The following is a 19,939-nucleotide window of genomic DNA, read 5'->3' as shown; positions in this document are numbered from 1 at the left end:
AAGAAAAATCCATTTTATCATTATTTAATTTAAAAAAACTCTTAGGGTGCCTGGGTAGCTCATTCAGTTAATCGTCTGACTCTTGGTTTCAGCTCAGGTCATGATCTCAGCGTTGAGAGATGGAGACCCAGGTTGGGCTCTGAGCTCAGCGGGGGGAGTCTGCTTGAGATTCTCTCTCCCTCTGCCTCTGCCCCTCCACCCTTAAGAAACTCCACAAAAGACATTCTATAAATGCATCTTGACATTAGTACAATCCAGCATTTAAAGTGCTTTCCTCCCAAGGAAGCAACTGGAATCTGTTATTAAACTCCAATTGCGCCAGCAGCTGTGAGGCTGAAAACGGTGTTCTTCATGCTATAATACTTTTAAGCTTAAAATTCTAACGTTCCAGCAGATGAAGATACTACTGCTCTCATGAGACATCTTTGGACTACAAATCAGCTGTCATATCCTCCACCTTCCAGAATAAGCAGTAAAAAGTTTTCTCCTTTGAAACTGAGATATAAAGATCCACCTAACTCTTCTACTTCTATATTTCTAGATTTGACTCTATTATCCCTGGGGCAGGCTGACTAAAAGTCTAAGTCATGAAGTGATACGGCAATAAAATAGGTAGGCTGGGATGATCACTGTTAAGTTGGAGAGCAAGAAGGCAACAGGGATTGCAGTAAAATTATTGGCCTGAAGATCAGGATCTAGCTTTTGGAAAGGTTAGGAGGTAATATTGGATAAGTTACTGTGGCTGCAACATTTATTCTCACAGGGCTAATCTATGCTGCTTGTTAGCTAGAAGAGCTCAGACCTAAGCAAGCATACTCCCTGGCTTAAAGGGCAGCTGGTCTCTGACCAGGAATCTTCAACGTCTATATCCACTGGCAAGGGCATTTTGAGGAGTCAGATGAGTTCCCAGATGGCAATCTGAATGCCCAAGGGTATAGAGCCCTGGCCCTAATTTTTGCTGTTGCTGAAGGCTAGGCATGTGCTTAGTTTAAAAGGATGGTAGCTTATCATTTTCTAAAAATTCTGCAAATCCTTAATAATGACTCAAACTTAAATGACTGACCTTTTTTTAAAGGACAACAGCATTAGACTCAGTATTAGATTTGGCTTCAAAACTTTGCCACAACAAAAATAAAACCTTACGTATTTAGAAATATGGACATACCTCATTCACAGTTTTACTCCCAAAAGTAATCAACTTGACTTAAAAACTAGAAACACAGTTAAATGATATTTTTCCTGAGTTTTCCTCTTGGCTCACTGAAATAAAATAAAATCTAAGTTCAATTTGGTTTTCACGTACCTGTGCTTAAAATTTTAACACTAAACAAAAATATCTCAAATACCTTATTTTACAAAATACATACATAAATATTTCATCCAATTTGGTTTTCACATACTTGTGCTTAAAATTTTAACACTAAACAAAAATATCTCCAATATGTTATTTTACAAAATACATAAACATTTCATCATAACAAAAGGAAAAAACCAAGACCTCCATTCCCAAAGGTGACACAACTATTTAGTGACAGAATTAATCTGCTACCCAGCAACAGAGCTCTTTTCTTAAATATATCATAGTTACCTCTGCTCATCAAACTGCTTATGGAATGAAACATGTTTGCCTTCCAGTTTGAAAATTATATACAGTTATCATTACCTGTTCAGATAGCTACCAGAGAATCTTTTTAAAAGCACATTGAAAGCTGTGAACATTTTGATTTCAACAATCAAGTTTTCTTTGTGACTTAAGGTAGGAGTGGGAGTGGGAGGAAGTACGTTAATTTTTTAGAATTACGCCAAAATGAGTTGGTATTCTTAATTAAAGGACAGTGTTGGGAAAACAACAAGGAAGGTGATGAGTAGGCCCACAGATATATAATCTCCTGAAGTTTTTATTCAATGTTTACAACGAGTAAATGTATATATATATATATATGTGTACACACACACAACTTAAAGATAGGCAGAATGAACTCAATCATCTTTTCAAAATATAGAGACTATACGAAATTTACTCCGTTCTCAGAGACTATAAATTTACTCTGGTGTATCAATCTCTTGTAAAATGTAAACTAGTCTTTAATCTTCGTTGGTAGTTACTTTCAGTTTTTTAAAAAGATTTTATTTCTTTATTTGAGAGAGAGTGAAAGAGAGAGCATGGTAGGGGGCAGAGGGAGAAGGACAAGCAGACTTCCCACTGAGCACAGAGAGCCCAATGTGGGGATTTATCCCAGGATCCTGGGATCATGACCTGAGCCGAAGGCAGAAGCTTAACCAACTGAGCCATCCAGATGCCCCTGGTAGTTACTTTAACAAGGAGAAAAAAACTTCAAAAACTTTTCATAAAAACTGATTTTCCCAGCCGCAAGGATTTATGATTAAACTGGAGTAAGAGTTTTGAAGCCAGAAGAATCTGGATTCTTTTCCCAATATGCCCATGTATTAATTCTCTCACACTAGGCTAATTATTTAACCTTTCTGAGCTGTGATTTCTTCATCTATTAAAAACAGCAATAATCTAAGATTGAGATAAAACAAATCCACCTAAAATAAACAATAGGACCCATGATTACAGAACATGTCTGTTTTGTTTCCCCAGCACCTAGTATACAATGTCTGGTATACGGTGGCAGATATTCAAATATTTTTTATTACTTATTCACTAGACAACAATAATAAAGTTAAAGAACCTCTCAATTGAACTAATGGTATATAAAAATGACAACAGACTTATCTGGAGAACATAAATTCTACACATAAAATTCTTATTGTCTTCAGGTTCTTCTAAAGTTGTTTCTTAATATTTCCTTCAGAAAGTAAATTCCTATCTACTGACATGTCACATGCTGATCAAGAAGCAAGTCATGAAATATAGGCCTCATAAAGCATACACCTTTTTGCGTACCTGATAATTTTATTAATTTTTGTGTCAGTAAAATATAAATAAAATTAATATAACATAAATACTAATTACATTGTATTTAATAATGCTTAATATATTGATGTTATATATTAAATATTATTAATATATTACACCGAATATTAATATTACTGTGTTATAAATATTAGTGAAAATGAAATCTAAGATTCCTCTATGGCTTATATTCTTAGAATGTTTTAAAAAACTCATTCAAAATTGATTTATGGTACACATATATTTAATAAAGGAAATGTTCTTGCTAACCTTAAATTCCCAATAAACATAGGCTACACAAAGTAATAAAAAAAAGTAATAAAATCTTTTCCCCCCCCAATCCGCTCTGTGGCATTTATGCCCTGTGCCCCTAAAGGCAGATAAAGAATATTCAGCTAAAGATACAGGAATCAATACCTTACTGAATATACTACGTTAATTACAGTAAGTTACTTACAATAGTATTCCTTAACTGTAAAGATAGGTGATAGTCCTGTTCACCCAGACCAGCCTTATTGCAAGTACTTTCACTTAGTAGCCGTCTAACATATTGGCTGTATAACCTTGGCCAAGATATTAACCTCTGGCAGCCTTGGTTTCCTGTTTTATAAAATGATGTCACCATCATTACCTTCTTCATAGAACTGCAAAAATTAAAGGGGTTATTATACATAAAATGTTTAAGCACAGTGTCTGACACATAAGAAACAATGAATTAATTCTGCAAATGATCACAGGAAACACACACTGTAGCATATGGGGAGTGTATAGCGAGAGACAATTTAAGTGGTAACCGACAAAGTATACAGTTCTAGAGACAAAATGTGTTTACGTTATGTGATTGAGCAAGTTTATTTACCACTCTAGGCCTTAGTTTTTGCACAGGACCACAATGCTTAACTTTACACAGTGTTCTGCAGAGTAAATGAGTTAATATATCAAGTGCTATAAACAGTATATCCGGCACACTACGAATATGCAGTAAATGTGAGCCAAACATAAGCGTTAAAGAACCCTTTTACTTGTTTCATTCATAAAAGAAAAATGAACTAATTTCTTTCCCCATTAGAACATCATGGAAGAGGGAGTTCAGTCCCATGTTATTTGATCGCATAAGGAACACATCACATCTCACAATACAGATGCTGAGTACCAAGCTGCCGAATTTATGAATGTACTCTCCCAGCAGAGAGTCCAGGAAATGGATAAAAGATATCAAGAGATTATCAAAACCATATTCCTGCCCTACCATTAGAATCAATATAGGTACTGATATCCTGCCAATGAGAACGAAGGGTGAGAAAAATTCTAGAAAAAAAAAATACAATGTTTTAATTTTATAGAACTATATTAATAAAATCACAATTATGATAAAATTAAAATAATCAAATTACTGCTTCAACGAGCATATTATCATAATTTGTAGCATTTATGACAAATATCTGTCAAATGTTAACATTTCAAATTGGTTCATATGTAGACTTAAATATATGGGAAAATGTACGGGACTTACAAACCACTTTAAGTATAATCATTTCTCCTACATAAATTCAGTTAGTACTTGTCACCATATGCACCTACTCTTTTCTTCTTCCCTCTTCTTTCTCAATGCCTTGGCCTAGGTACCCTCAACTACAACCAAACAAGGATGTTCCACCCCCTCTCCCACCCCCACACCAGGGACAGGTACCCACTTACCACAGCACAGATCACTATCTGGTTCCTATACTCCTGTGCAAAAGCAGCTCCGCTTCTGTGAACAAAAAGCTATGGTGACTTGACTCATTATTTACAGAACTATACTAAACCCTCTCTGGCTACATTATGAGGCACCTATATAATAAATTCAGAGGGACAGAAACAACCTGTAAACTTTATTTATTTACTTTTTTTAAAGATTTTATTTATTTATGTGACAGAGAGACAGCCAGCGAGAGAGGGAACACAGCAGGGGAGAGGGAGAGAAAGAAGCAGGCTCCCAGCCGAGGAGCCTGATGTGGGACTCGATCCTGGAACCCCAGGATCACGCCCTGAGCCGAAGGCAGACGCTTAACCACTGCGCTACCCGGGCGCCCCCAACCTGTAAACTTTAAATACCTTTGGATCCTCCTTGAAACTCCCCTCACTGCTAAGATTCTCACCTGTCTACCACAACATATGGAACAATGAGATATAAGTTCCTTTTATTTCATTTTACTAATCAATTTTCCTTTTATGAACATTAACTCTCTCATTCCTTTAAGTATGTATCTTGAACCTATTCCAAGGACCTACTGATCCCATTCTCCTATGAAATCAAAGTTCTCCACCTCTGTCCTTTCCCCTACTTCAGTATCAGGATTATAAGGTACCAAGCAATATTCATCAATGTGCAAGTTGAAAAACACCATAGTAGAAAAGACACAGCCCCTGCCCGTAGGTTTACAATTCACCTTTAATGTGTATTAATATTTCTTGATACCAGTCTGAATTTTGTAACATTCATAGGAAACTCCTTAAATAGATTTTCAAACTACATGTAAAATCCAACATAACCATTTAAAATGGCCCTCCTCATCCTGACCTGGCAAAAGTTTAGTAATCCATTAAGGCCCTGCTCAGTTATAACCCTCTCCACAAAAACATTTCTGGAACCCTAGAAGCAGAACCAGTTTTTCTTTCCTGTGGGCATCTAGAACACCTCACTCATAGCCTTTATAAACCAAATGCCATGTTTTAATTTAATTAATTATATAGTCATCATATCCCACTGAGTCTAAGATGCAAGTGACTGTAAGGACAAAAAAATTCTGCTAATTAAATTATGACATGCTTTGACTATAAGATGCATTTTAATTTCAAAGATGTTCAAATATTAAAAAAAAAAAAGTATGTCTTAAAAGCAAAGAAATAAAATACAGTAGGTCTCTGACACAGATAATATATTCTGTGAGAGAAGCAAACATGTCTCACTTCAGTTTCTTAATGCCTGTTCATATACTTGGTATGGAGTAGAGGAAAAGAACCAGCAAACCTAATGTTTTTACCTAATCCCTTACCACTTCTTTCACGTCAACATTCTCGGTACTAAATGGAAGTCTGACAACCTGTTTTTTGTATTAAGCAAGTTCAGTGCCACAGCCTTTCTAAAGGCCATTGTGAATTCATGACTAAATTACTCTAACAACATACTTTTTTACTGGCCTCCTGATTCTAACTTATCCACACTTGTATCTATAAAGAAACACTTTAATATCATTTGCTCTGCCAATCTTTCCATTCAATCCCTTCCATCCACTAGATTCATGTTTTTCAAACTTATTTTTATTATTATTTTGGCAGAGTCCCTTCTTCAAACAAAACGTTAGGAAACAGTCCAATAAACACACAACTTCTCTGAAGCAAAGGTGGCAGGCTGCTCCCCTGGGGTACTCTGAGCTACTCTGTGAGAACACTATACTGCTACGGAGCACAGAGAGAACACCACTTGCTGTGTTAGCTACGTGCTTCCGCGTGAGGACTTTATGCTTTTTATTTCAAGTTCAGCTGCTTGGCTCAGGTCACCCTCTCTCTTCACCTCTCTATCATCAGTCTCAAATGTCCCCTTTCCAAACCAATCTTTGAGGCCTGCTTCAAGTCTCCACCACAGAAAACCTTGTTTACTTCAATCCACTGATCTCAGCTGTCTGACCTCTCATAACTTGTTTTCCATATCTCAAAACCCAGTATTTAAGTATAAACTCTCATATGCAATTGTAGCTGCTCTGTAATTGTTTCATGCATATAAGCCTCACCTCCCCACCACGAGCATCCTTCTAAGACAAGTGAGTACTTTCAGAGTCCAACACAGACAGAGAACGCAGCAGACACTTGGTTCTTCTACAGTGAAACACACTGCTTCTTTTCCACCTGTAGATACACCTCTCTCCATCCTTAGATGAACTTCAAAGGTTTCTGATAGTCCTTTTACACAACTTTCTCTTTTGCATCTGATATTTAACTCAAACTAATATCCACAGCTACAACTACCATTCTCCCACTGTATTTTCTCTTCCTTATGATTTTAATAACATTTTCTTTTCTCTGGTTTGCTTTAAGAATACAGTATATGACACATACAACATAAAAAATGTGTTACGTGACTCTATGTTATCGCTAAGGCTCCCAAGCAACAGTGGGCTATTAGTAGTTAAGTTTGGGGGGAGTCAAAAGTTACATGCTAATTTTTGACTATGTAAGGGGTCATCACCCTTAATCCCCATGCTGTTCAAGGGTCAAATGTAGAATTTTCTTTAGAATACACAAACTTTTTTTGTACATATTATGTCATGTGATCTTTGCAACTCTATGAGGTAAAAAGGGAAGGAATTAATACCACTATTTTACAAATGAGAAAATGACAAAACTCCAATTATAACACGTTTGCCCAGGACGGATAAGCTTATGGGGAGCAGCACATCAGTGAAAATTTAGGAGTTCTAATTTTTAGTCCTGCTGTACCATAAGCTTTAAAGTGTTTTCCTGCAGTGTACACATCTTCTCAAGCAAGCTGCGAGCACCCTGCCCAGGCAATCAGGTGCACCATGATAAGGGTGGCTCCTGCCACAGTTTCCCTTCTTACCTTCTCCTGACTGTGACCTAGTAACATTGAAATGAATCCCCTCATGTCTTTTCCTGTGTACTCCATCCTGACCCCCCAATAAACTCATGTGCCCATGAGTCCTCCCTCTCCCTGTTCCCCACCTGCTTAGCTGAGCCGGCTCCCTTGGCATTCCCTCTCATCTGATCCCCCTCAGTGTACAGTGACAGTCTCTCTAGCACATGTGAGTATAATAAACTCCCTTTTTCCTCCGCCTCTCCTGACTCCTCTTTCAGCCACACTTGACTATCACCTAGAACACAAAATACCTGTGCTCCAGGAAGCCTCTCCGTACATATGCCTGCAGTACGAATAAACCTACTACTTAAACCACACCTCTGATAAAGCAGACAGTCCCTACTCCTAACTTTATTACCATACCTAAGGAAAAGACAACCGTCATATATCTTAATTAACACTTTCTCTATTTAAAAGGGTCTTGAGTCTCAAATGACATTTTTAAAGCCTTTCTCCTTTTTATTTTAGCAATGGATTTGTGGAAAACTGTGATTTTATCTTGACAGAGAAGATACTTCAATGCAAGATGATCTTGCCTGATGGGTTTACTATTTTCTGCATAATTTTTTAAAAAACACCTATGTGCTAGATATTCTGAGTCAAAAACAACAGATATTGGATCTGTTTACTCCACGGGGTAAATTAGCAAATTTGAACCTGTGAGTGCTTCCAGAGTTTGAACTCTGTAAGGATCCTAGATTTTCCAAATGCTCTCCAATTTCACTATATGAAAAGTAATTGCACTGTTCATACTAAAGTGACAGTTTCAGAAACATAACTAAACATGGTTAAAGAGCTACTGAAATAAAATACCCTAACTTCAAATCAACATTGGACAATGAAATGTACGTTTAAAACACTAATGCTTTGGTAGTCACCAAATAAAAGTGCAACTAACATCAAAAAATAGCATCTAAGAGTGCAATAAATCTAATAGTGAAGAACAGGAATCTATTTATGAATTAAATTACTATACTTATTATTTAATAGAATTCACCTTAATTATACTCCCTCTGTAATAAAAAAAAAAAAAACTGTAAATGTGACCCTCAAATCCCCACCCCCCCAATCCCTAAATATTTGGTCAGTCATGTAAGTTTAACTAAGACAGAGAACTCTCACCATATGCTGGATGGAAATACCCAGAATAGGAGCATATAATCAAATATTCATAGAATCTTCAATTTTAGATTAGAAGAAGACTTACAGTTTACCTAATCAAACTTTCTATAACAAGAAATTCTACATTCTGCAGTGTCTCTAATAGATGGACCTCCAGCCTCTAATACAGGAAAAGCACTACTCTCTGAAACAAACCATTCCATATTTTACAGCACTAGTCCCTGGGTAAATACACATATTCTATTGGTTTCCCAGGGCCAAGCAAAGCAGATTAAAAAAAAAAAAAAAAAAGAAGAAGAAGAAGCCAAAAACAGTGGTCACACTTTTAACAATGAAACCCCCCCACTCTTCAATTATTGCTAATGAAATGCTTTCTGCACTCTGTATCCCAGGAATCCCTCTTGATATGCTTGCCAGTTTGTCAGTGTCTCATTTAAAATGTGCCACACCTGGCAATGCACACAATATTGCAGAAATGGTCTGACAAACACAAAGTAAAGGAGGAGCTTTACTCTACTTAGTTCATATTAAGCCAATAAATCCCAAATCACCTTCACATGTCCTGCTGCCAACCTAGGTTTTTCATCTTGTGGGTATACAATTTCCCCTACCCCTTTAAACAGAGGATCTATTGTATTTATCTTGCTAATTCTGACCCAGCATTCCAGAGTATTAAGATCACTTCGAATCTCAAGTCTATTCCCATCATAATTATTAGCAAAGTCTCCCAGCTTTGCCTCACCTTTAAATTCCTTAAAGAGGCCATCTTTCACTATAGTATTTGTAAAAAATATTCCACAGGACTGTATCAAGGATAGAACCCTATGCAATAATACCAAGGACTTCTATTGAAGTAGACAATCATTTTTCATGAGCAACCAGGTACAAGCCTTTAAAGAAATCATGACCATCAACGCTGAAATCAAAATACATTGTGGCAACATTATTTCTTTTCTATACTCATCTGGACACCTTAGAGGAAGAATACATAAATCTAGTTTCTTAGTGAACCCATACGGGTTCCCAGTGATTCCTGAATTCTTTTTTAAATGCTCAGAAGCCAACTACTGGATAATCCACTCAGGGACTTTGTTAAAGAGGTTATCAAACTCATCTGTCTGCAATATAGGATGTTTTCCAAAAAGTGAGGAACTTAATTCATGCTCAGTTCTTCCATGCTGTGTAATTTTTTAAGTTATTTATACCGGCCTGAAACTGAATTTGAAAGTTCCTTCTGATCCAAGGATGGCATTTATCTGGATCATTCTGACTTCCAAAAAGTAACTACATGTCCCTTATCTCCTCACTTACCTTGAACAAATAATCTCAGTGAATTACAGGTCTAGTCATTTCAGCTGGAAGTGCGTTTTCCTTGCTGGTCAACAGAGGCACAGTAGAGCATCTCTGTCTTGTCTTCATATTGCACCATTTTGCTCAAACAGTAAGAGTCTTTTGCTGTGATCTGAAGCCTTACGAGTTGTTCAAAATTATTTTAAATGCCTACTTTATTACGAGTTTCTTCTTTCCTGACATTATTCTTAAAATGTCAAGCTGCTCTTCATTTTCATTCTTTTTTTTTTTTTTTTAAAGATTTTATTTATTTATTTGACAGAGATAGAGACAGCCAGCGAGAGAGGGAACACAAGCAGGGGGAGTGGGAGAGGAAGAGCAGGCTCCCAGCAGAGGAGCCCGATGTGGGGCTCGATCCCATAACGCCGGGATCACACCCTGAGCCGAAGGCAGACGCTTAACCGCTGTGCCACCCAGGCGCCCCCATCTTTGTTTTCATTCTTAATCCTATGTCCTTCCTTCTACTTTCCATGTATAGTATTTTAAAACATGAGTTTAACACCGAGATCTCCATGCAGCCACAATAGTTTTTATTCACCATTTCTTTTACTACCTTTAGTCATAATTATCTGTCAGTGCCACAGAATGTTAGGACTAGAACAAAACTTCAACTGCATAGTCAGCATTTCAGTTTTCAAAACCACTTACCCTTTATGGGACATAAGGACATATCAGACACAAAAAGGTGAAAAATAGCCTTTACCAGTGAACCCACCCTTTTACCTTATGTCTCCTAAACGAAAACTTCAGAATCACAGATGATTTTAAATCATGGCTCTACCACTTACTGGAGGGCAAATTTTCTTAAAGAAATTAAAGCTCCTGAGGCTATCTGTAAAATAGGTACAATAAGACCATCTTACAAAGATACTGTAATTTTGTGGGTTTTAATGAGATGATATAAATACCTATCTTAGCTCCTAACACACTCGAAGTTAAACAATAAACGTTTGTTTTCTTCCTCCACAAGACTCATCTTTTTCAAAAAAGCCATTTCTAAATATAGTTTGGGAAAAGATATAGTATCTGGACAGCCTGAGGATTTGCTTACCTACATATAGAATTTACTAAACTCATTAGTTTTGAATTTGCTCTTTCAAGAAAGGGCAAAATAATACCCTAAGATTCCACCATTAAACTCAATAACAAGGAGACCTAGGGAGCTGTGCTTTTACCAACACTATCTTCAATATACTGAAGCTGAATATCCAGTGACAACAGACACAATCCATCTGGAGAAGACTACTCTCCCTGTCTGGTCCCTAAACTTCCAACTACACTTACTCATTTACTAGCAAAAGATGTGGGTAACAAAGCCAGCAATACAGCAGAAAGACAACTGGAGCAGCAGTCAAGATTCTAGTCCTCACTCTGCCAAAAAGTACAAGAAATTCAACTTTCTGGGCTTCAGTTTCTTCATTTCTAAAATACCACTAAGGAATGAGGGAGGGAGAGAGACGCCCAATTATCTTTAAATTACATTAGTTTACTACAATTTCATTAAGCCTTTATCTCACCACTTCCATACATAAGCAATTTGTGGTTCAACAGGTTTCCCTTTGCCACAATCTGCTCATTCATCAGGTAGCAAAATGACAGGCATTATGAACATTCAATCTTAAAACTAAATCAAAAGAGTACAGAAGAGCCCACATGTCCCCCCTCAATTATTACTATGTCATCCCTAAGTACTTCATGTAGCACCTTAGAACCTCTGACCCATATTTCTGCTCTCACTTATAACAGAAAAATACGAAATTCCTTTATAAAAAGACTTTAGCAGTGATACCAAAAGGCTACAACTGGTGAGCGATAACCTCAAATATCTTTTCAAAGTAAACTTCTATCATCCTGTAAATCTATGTTATTTCTTTAAGATCTATGTATGGCACTTTTCCTCTATCTTCCTTCTTAATCAAACTTCCTTCTTTTTTTTCCTCTTCAACTTGCTTTTACACCTGCTCCAATATTCCGTAAGTATTACTTATTATATGTTCATTGATTCAGATTGAAAAAACAGATAATTAAAACTCTATTTTCGGGGCGCCTGGGTGGCACAGCGGTTAAGCGTCTGCCTTCGGCTCAGGGCGTGATCCTGGCGTTATGGGATCGAGCCCCACATCAGGCTCCTCCACTATGAGCCTGCTTCTTCCTTTCCCGCTCCCCCTACTTATGTTCCCTCTCTCGCTGGCTGTCTCTATCTCTGTCAAATAAATAAATAAAAATCTTAAAAAAAAAAAAAGATAAAATAAAATAAAACTCTATTTTCCCTTGCACCCCTCTCTATCCTGAAATCCTTCTCAAAGATGCCCTTCTAAAAAATAATGTGGCTTTACAACAGGTATGTTTCAAACTTCCATGAAAAACTTAAAAATTGGTAATGATATTGTTATGACATCATCAACAAATCTTAAAGGTCATGCCATACATCATCTAATGGGTAAAACCAACCTGGTAATTCGGAACCTAAATTACTTGTATAAGGTACAAGATGTAAGTTCCTCATAACAAATTCAATATGTAACAAACAGTACTATAAGATTTTAGAGAAGTAAAATCACAAGAGCAAACCTGACTTTTAAAAAAAAAAAAAAGAAATAACAACCAAACACGAGGCATTTGTATAGTTATACACACAAATGTGTGTATATTTTTACATATCTGTATATATGTATAACACATGTATGTTATTTTAAGATGCCTAAAAAAACACAAATTAATAGAACATATATAGCTAAGAAAAATCATACTAGTTTTAAAATTCAAGTCAATTTCTACTTTTAGTAACTCTGGAAAAAAGTCTGGTGTAAGAGGTTGATTCTACTACATTGTTAGGTTTCTAAATTAAATATTAATGTCAATTACTTTATTTGGCCCCCATTTTCCCTAATTATGAAGAACTGGCCTTCCCATTCCTGATTCTGCTACATCCCCAGGTTTCATACTTTAAATTCCCAAAAAAGTAAAGAAGGTTAGAGAGTCAAGTTCTTGAAGGGCCAGCAACATCCTTAAGTTTGAACTTCCTTTGTATAGGAATTAAGTCTAAAAATGTGAATTGCCACTAAAATGAAAAAAAGAAATATTATCCATCCATCAAGCAAAAACATGATCTGTTACAACAGATGATGATTAAGGCCAAAACCAAATCAAATCCGCAGGCAATGCAAGTTAATTGCCGATTTAGTTATCAATGGTCCCTACATGTTCTAAATTCTTTAAGGAGATGTAACTCCTTAACTTCATTTTATCTAGGGCTCTTTGGCTACCTGAGTACACTGTGCAAACAGGTAGTTCTTTTAGAGCAAAAACCTTACTTTTGTCACTTAGTTAAAACAAAGGATGTTCTTAAACCAGCAGTACGATGTTACCTTTGTTCTTAAAAAGGGAATTCTGCTTTTCTTTCAGTCAAAGTCAAACTCATAATCCCAACAAGGTACCAACAGTAAGTATGTAGAGGGAACATGTACTTAGTTCCTATTACAGTTCCAACTAATTAAATGCTAGATACTCAGCCCGGAAATCAGGATTCTGAGAGGAGACCAAACCACAGAAACACTTTATGCTGAACTCATTATCAAGGGAAGAGATTCCCCCTAGGTTGTCACTAACATTCTCATTTCATAAAATCAAGTATGAAGCTCCCTAGCTTCAAGAACTGGTTTCATTTGATTACCATACACAATTTTTTTTTCCTGTCCACATCACCCAGACCCTTCCCATATCTTTTGAAGAGTGACATGAGGATGGATGATAACTTTTAGCCCTCTGTTATTGAGCTAGTCATTACATTCTGTCAAAACCAACTATTAATTTTTTCAAGCCTGGTAATAGTTGTCATAAATATTTAGAGCATAAATTTTCCCATGAATTAATAAACAAAATTAAAATAAAAATTTAGGGGGAAAGAACAGACACATGAAATAATCAGAAAGTACCAAAAGGTGGGGACACAAGGTAAAAAATCAGAACTTTCCAGGGCTCATTTATAAAAAGGATATATGGGCACTTATTGCTCATTCTCACTCTTCTAGCGATAAAGTACCTGGTATCCCATTCTTAGTATCTTAGAAACTCAAAGCCAAAAGAAATTAATGAAAATAGAGCCATTTCATCAGCTTCATTAAAACCACTCCAAGGGCACTGCTCCCAATTCCAAACTGCTACCTTCTCCATCACCTTGTACCCCTTATTCAGCAAACATTTGTCAAGTACCTACTATACTAAAACAATAAGGTAAAAATCTGTGAACAACTAGGCCCAAATTAAACGCACTGACTTGCAGAAGTTAGTACAATTCTGGTCTTTATAACATGGTTATCTTCTTTTTTTTTTTTTTTTAAGATTTTATTTATTTATTTGACAGAGATAGAGACAGCCAGCGAGAGAGGGAACACAAGCAGGGGCAGTGGGAGAGGAAGAAACAGGCTCATAGCGGAGGAGCCTGATGTGGGGCTCGATCCCATAACGCCAGGATCACGCCCTGAGCCGAAGGCAGACGCTTAACCGCTGTGCCACCCAGGCGCCCCACATGGCTATCTTCTTAAAATGACAGAGCACATCTATTCGAACATAAACTCTTTAATACCAATGAAATTTAAAATCTTTGGTTTCAGGAGGAAAAAAATCCAACTAGGTAAAGTTTAAATTTCCTGACACACTTAAGTGACACCCAAATCACATAAACTCCTTAAATAAAAAAATTAGCTCTGAAAATGAAGAATAAACATACCTATGTGGAGTGCTCAGCGTGTGGCTAGTCAATATATGGTTGTAAAATAAAAACTCTTAAGTTCTCTTTGCCATCAAAATCCATTCCTTGAGGCACATATGAACTAGCTCCAACACCCATTTGCTTCCATATTTTGCTTAATGGTTCACTACTGATGTCTAAATCTTGGTTCTCAAATTTCAATGACATTTGGAATGACCTGGAAAGTTTAACTGAAAAGCAAATTCCTTGACCACACCCCCAAAAGTTATAGTTCCAGAAAGTGGATCCTGCCTTCCTAATAATGCATCATTCAAGTAAATCTGAGTTAGGTAGTCAGAAGACCACACTCCTATCGATGACTTACCCTCACAATGGGTAAGGGGGAAACTGGGTTGTAACTGATACCAATTACAGTACAGAAGAATTAACTATTCCTAACCTAAATTATAAATTATTCAATTCTCTTAATCATAATTCACTAACTAATGCTTAACAGGCAAATCAAAACGTAAGTGAAATAACTTGTGATAATGCAAACTGTCATTCAACCCATCAAAAACAGGCATTTTTTATTAATACTTAACATTTTGTCAATTTTTAGGAAAAGAATATGAACAAAGCAAACTACAGATTGTAATCCAGAGAAATATTTATATAATTGTGCTGCAATAGCTCTGGGGGAAAAAGTACCACACTGAAAATACTCTGATTAGGTTACTGTGCTGTCAATACAGAAGCCACTAATCACATGCAGCTACTGAAATTAAATAAATTAAAAATTCAGTTCCTCAGTTGCACTAGCCACATTTTAAATGCTCAGTAGCTGCACGTGGCTAGTGGCTAACACACTGGACAAGATATACAACACTTCATCATCACAGAAAATTCTACTGGATAGATCTGGTTTAGAGGTAAAAGGCATCTAAATAAAACACATAATTACTGTTCTTCTTAATCAGAGAACTCTATCTGAAAATATCCAATTATAAATATGAAAATCTACTTTAGGTATTAACTGCAAAACAAAAACCCTAACATAATTTTTCTGAAACTTGTTTCAAGAAAGGTCATTAAAAAGTGATGTGCTTATTCATTTCAGATTATCAAAATACAAATATTTAATTAAACAGATCTGACAATATCAAAGGCATTAAAACCACAACTAGGTTTTCACCAAATCACAATCAGTAAAAAGTGTTTAATTACTAGAAAACAAAAGGTATTATTAGATAAAATAAGACGAGTCAACAAAATTTAAAATACTTAATAAGATTAATTTTCCAAATACTTCAGAAATCTCTTTATATGCATAAAAAATAACGGCTTTATAACTGGTTTTAAAATGACCTTACTACAATTAATTCAAATTAGCGACATTCTACTATTTTTATTTTTAATTGCTTTTCAACAACTTCACACTAAAAATACCTAAAAATAATATAACAACCGTAAGACTTAAGTATAATTTATGTGAATAATTATTCAAAATCCTGAGAAAATCTTGGTTTTAACAGAAAAGCAGACATAAAAATTAATCGATTTATAACTTAAAGTTCTATCTCTAAACTCTATCAATATCTAGTTTAAAACAACACTGTATAATAAAACCCAAAAGCATGAGCAACAAGATGCTGAAGCAGAAGTAACTTCCAATTTAAGAAAAAGTGAGCCTTATTACAAAGTAGGATTAAAACTTCAACGGATTCACAAATGTATACTAATTCAGCTTTAAACCTACTTTCTTTTAAAGAAGATATAAACATCACTTTTATTAGAGTTCTTTCTGAAGAGTTTGTGTATTCAAATATAATTTCTAAATTACGGAAGGAAGACAATTATGATTCTAATCAGCAAGTTTTGCTCCATGGAAGAATAACTTTATAAGTGTCTAGCAAATTTTACACGTAAAACCTAATATTAAAACATACAGATGTGAACGGGTCACACTGATGGCTATAGTTTTGGCAGTTAATATAATATTCCTGATTTTAGATTCCTTATGATTCTGTGTATTCAGAAGTCTACATCAAATCTAAGAGTTAGCAAAGAAAAGCAGTACTAATTGTTATTAAAACTGCATGAAAGGATCTTACAGAGAAAAGACTGTAGTAACTTACCTGCAACACTAGTGATTGTAACTGGAACTCCTTGTACTTGAACACCTGCAGCACCCAGGTTGGCAACACTCACTGTCTGAAGGTTAGGCACTGATGCAAGCTGGGCAGTATTCAAAGTTATTGGGGCACCAGCAACAGCCACAGGAGCAATCTGAGCAAGAGTTGTGCCACCACTTGAAGACACTGGGGTGATGGTTAACTGTTGGGATAACCCAGCATTCTGAACTTGCAAATTTGAAAGACTCTGAATATTCTGAACCTGTACAGTTTGCCAACTGATTTGCCCTGAAGGTGTTAAAGTTGGAGCCCTGATAAGCACCTGAGTCGGATTTACTGCTTGAAGTTGAACATTCTGCAAAGGCTGCTGCTGGATGGTCTGAATTGTCTGCCCTGACTGAAGTTGAAATGACTGCGGTGGAATAGCCTGAATAATCTGTTGCTGAGGCTGTTGGATCTGGATCTGCTGTAAGATAGGCTGGCCTACAATTTGCACCTGCTGGAGAGAATTTGATTGATCCTGTGTATTCTGTATTCCATTAGACTGAAGCTGACTGGAGCTCTGCGCTTCAGACTCAGTAGCAGCAGGTGTTTGAGATTCTTCAATAGTGCGTTCAGAACTACTGGCTGATGTGCTTGCATACTGGCCCGTGTCTGCTGAGCTCACTAACGTGTCACTGCTCGTCAGAGATGTTGAAGCAGTGGTTGTGCAGGTAGTGGAGGAGGAGGGAGATTCCGGCATGGTACTGGCAGAAGCAGTGGTGGTGGTGGGTGTGGAAACTAATTGACTCCCATTGGAAGTCCCACTATCAGTAGTAGTAGCAGGCTGGCCAACCTGTCCAGACCCTCCTCCAGCAGTCACGTTGTTTATCACTGGCAAAGCTAGAGTCACTCCTCCAATGTTAATTGGTAGGGTTGTTACAACTTGAGCCTGAGTACCAGGAAGGGTCTGTAATTGCAGTGGTATTGAAACACCAGGTCTAATTTGGACTGGAACGGTCTGATTTGCCAGGTTTTGAGCAAGAATATTCCCAGAAGCTGTCCTGTTAGCAGCTGTGAGTATAGCTTGATTATTACCTGCAGAAATGAGTTGAATTTGACCCTGCAAATCCTGTAGAGATGAACTACTAGTTGGATTGATTTGAATTTGCTGGCCTTCCACTGTCTGAAGTTGTGGAATCACTTGGTACTGCACACTACCGCTTGGATTTTGTACTTGTATGACTTGAAATTGACTAGGGGTGGAAGAATTACCTGATTTAGTTTTTGTAGGAGATGCACTCCCATTATTACTGCTGGAAGAACTAGATGAACTAGAAGCTGGTTGAGAAACGTTATTTTCTTTTGAAGCAGGAGGAGTGGAGGCAACAAGTTGCCAAGTGTTTCCAGCAAGTTGTGTTGTTACCAGTTCTAGCTGTTGTGGTTGATTTTGAAGTTGCACCAATCCTTGGCTTGGATCTATAATTATTTGTTGTTGTCCAGTTGCTTGATTTTCACCAGGAGTCCCTATTTTGCTGCAAGTAGCTGCCAGTAAAGCCAGAGGAGAGGGCTGAGAATCCTACCCAAAATGAGATGGTAAAGAAGAGGGGAGGGGGAAAAGTGGGCGGATTTAGTGGAGGCCAGTAGTTGGAAGGGGTTTATTTATTTATTTATTTTGACAGCTCTACATTTCAGAACTTACTCAGGAAGTGACAGAAATCAAAAAGAAATAGTAACAAAAGCAGTAAGATAGAAGAATAAGGAAACAGATACTGTAATATAAAGTTCATATGAAAGGAAATTTCTAACAAACTTTCTTAAAGTATATTCTCATAAACTCCAAATGCCCTTGGGAAATTACACACCGTTTTCTACTAGTCTGAGTTCCTGATGTAATTTTAAACAACGTTATCCCTCAAACATGTGAAATCTTTATGAATCTACAATTTAACTTCCTCACTCTCAGAAAGATGCTTTGCGTGGATGCACATTTGTATTCTCTTCTTCTTCTGGGCAATTAAAGGACATAACTCCCTCTCTCCCCTAACGTCTCGTGATGAATTTTTTTTATATGTTTGCTTTTACCTGGGAGCCTGAGGTTTTGGGTTTTTTATTGTTATTCTCTGGCTCAGAGGTTTTCCCTCCTTCTGTAGCCATCGCCGCTGCTGCTGCTGCTGCCGCCGCCGCCGCCTCCTCCTCCTCCTCCTTCTTCTGATCTGCAACAAACCCCCCCCCACGACAACAGGTTATTAAGATTATTATTATTCGTCTTCCCCCCCTCCTCCTCTCCCCCTCCCCCTGAACATTAATCTCCATAAACCCGCGATCCACGCACACCGGCAGGGGGTGGGGGAGAAGGAGGGAAGGGAGGAGGGGGATATCACAAAACGTGGTTTGAAACCCGACCCATCCGCTCCAGAGCAACACCCAGAAGGTTGTTCTCTCTCAGACATTAAGACAAAACACAACCCTCCTTCCCACCCCCTGATACCCTCCCTTCCTCTCCTCCTCCCCTTAAAGCATCTCAGCGGCCCCGGGGGAGGGGGGAGAACCGAGCAGGGTCTGGGGAGGGAGGGAGGGAGGCGGTGAAGGAGACCGAGGGGGGTGGAGAATACGTACCGCTCATCCCGCATTAACAGGACAAACCCTCAGACGGAGACACAGGGATAGAGGTGGGTGGGGGTGGGGGCGAGGCGGGAGGAGAGGCCGGTCCCGCCCGCCCGCGGTGGCTCGGAGGAGGCTGTAGCTGGCACAGGCTCTGCCTCTTTTTCCGCGAATGGCCGCCGCTGGGCTGTGGCGTAGCAGCTCCTCTCTCCGCCCGAGCCCGGCTGACTCGCCCTTGATTGACAGCGGCGGCGCGCGGCGCGGGCGGCGGCGCGGGCCGGGGGCGGGGCCAGGGCGGTGCGAGCCCGGCCGACTCCCCACCCCCCTCGGCCTCTCTCCGCCGGAGCCGCCGACTCTCCACCCCTTCCCCCAGCGGATTGGCCGCCGACCTGCCGGGGGCCGGGGCGCTGGGGCCGCCTCCTCTCCACCCCCTTTCTCGGGGTTATCCGTGCAGCCGCTTTTCTTTTCCTCCTTTGGCTTCTCCGGTGCTCCTTCTCTCGGCG

The 19,939-nt window shown here is 38.1% G+C and overlaps 1 protein-coding gene across 2 annotated transcripts in view; it reads right to left on the bottom strand.

Annotated features, from left to right (window-relative positions):
- Positions 1-19,680, bottom strand: part of SP4 (Sp4 transcription factor) — an 80,219-nt gene extending 60,539 nt beyond the window's left edge. Inside the window, exons 1-3 of one of the 2 annotated variants that reach the window (XM_026507285.4) lie at positions 19,452-19,680; positions 18,918-19,048; positions 16,857-18,411 (exon numbers count right to left, since the gene is read on the bottom strand). In XM_026507285.4, the coding sequence (XP_026363070.1) occupies positions 16,857-18,411; positions 18,918-19,048; positions 19,452-19,458 (1,693 nt within the window). In that variant the 5' untranslated portion in view covers positions 19,459-19,680. The remainder of the gene's footprint in view (positions 1-16,856; positions 18,412-18,917; positions 19,049-19,451) is intronic. The other variant, XM_044387044.3, reaches the window with a different exon arrangement.
- Between the last annotated feature and the right edge of the window lie 259 nt (positions 19,681-19,939).

Source organism: Ursus arctos, unplaced genomic scaffold (assembly GCF_023065955.2).
Source record: "Ursus arctos isolate Adak ecotype North America unplaced genomic scaffold, UrsArc2.0 scaffold_3, whole genome shotgun sequence".
In the NCBI taxonomy this organism is placed as follows: Eukaryota; Metazoa; Chordata; class Mammalia; order Carnivora; family Ursidae; genus Ursus; species Ursus arctos.
Note: the sequence above shows the minus strand (reverse complement) of the source record. Positions and strands in the feature narration are given on the sequence as shown.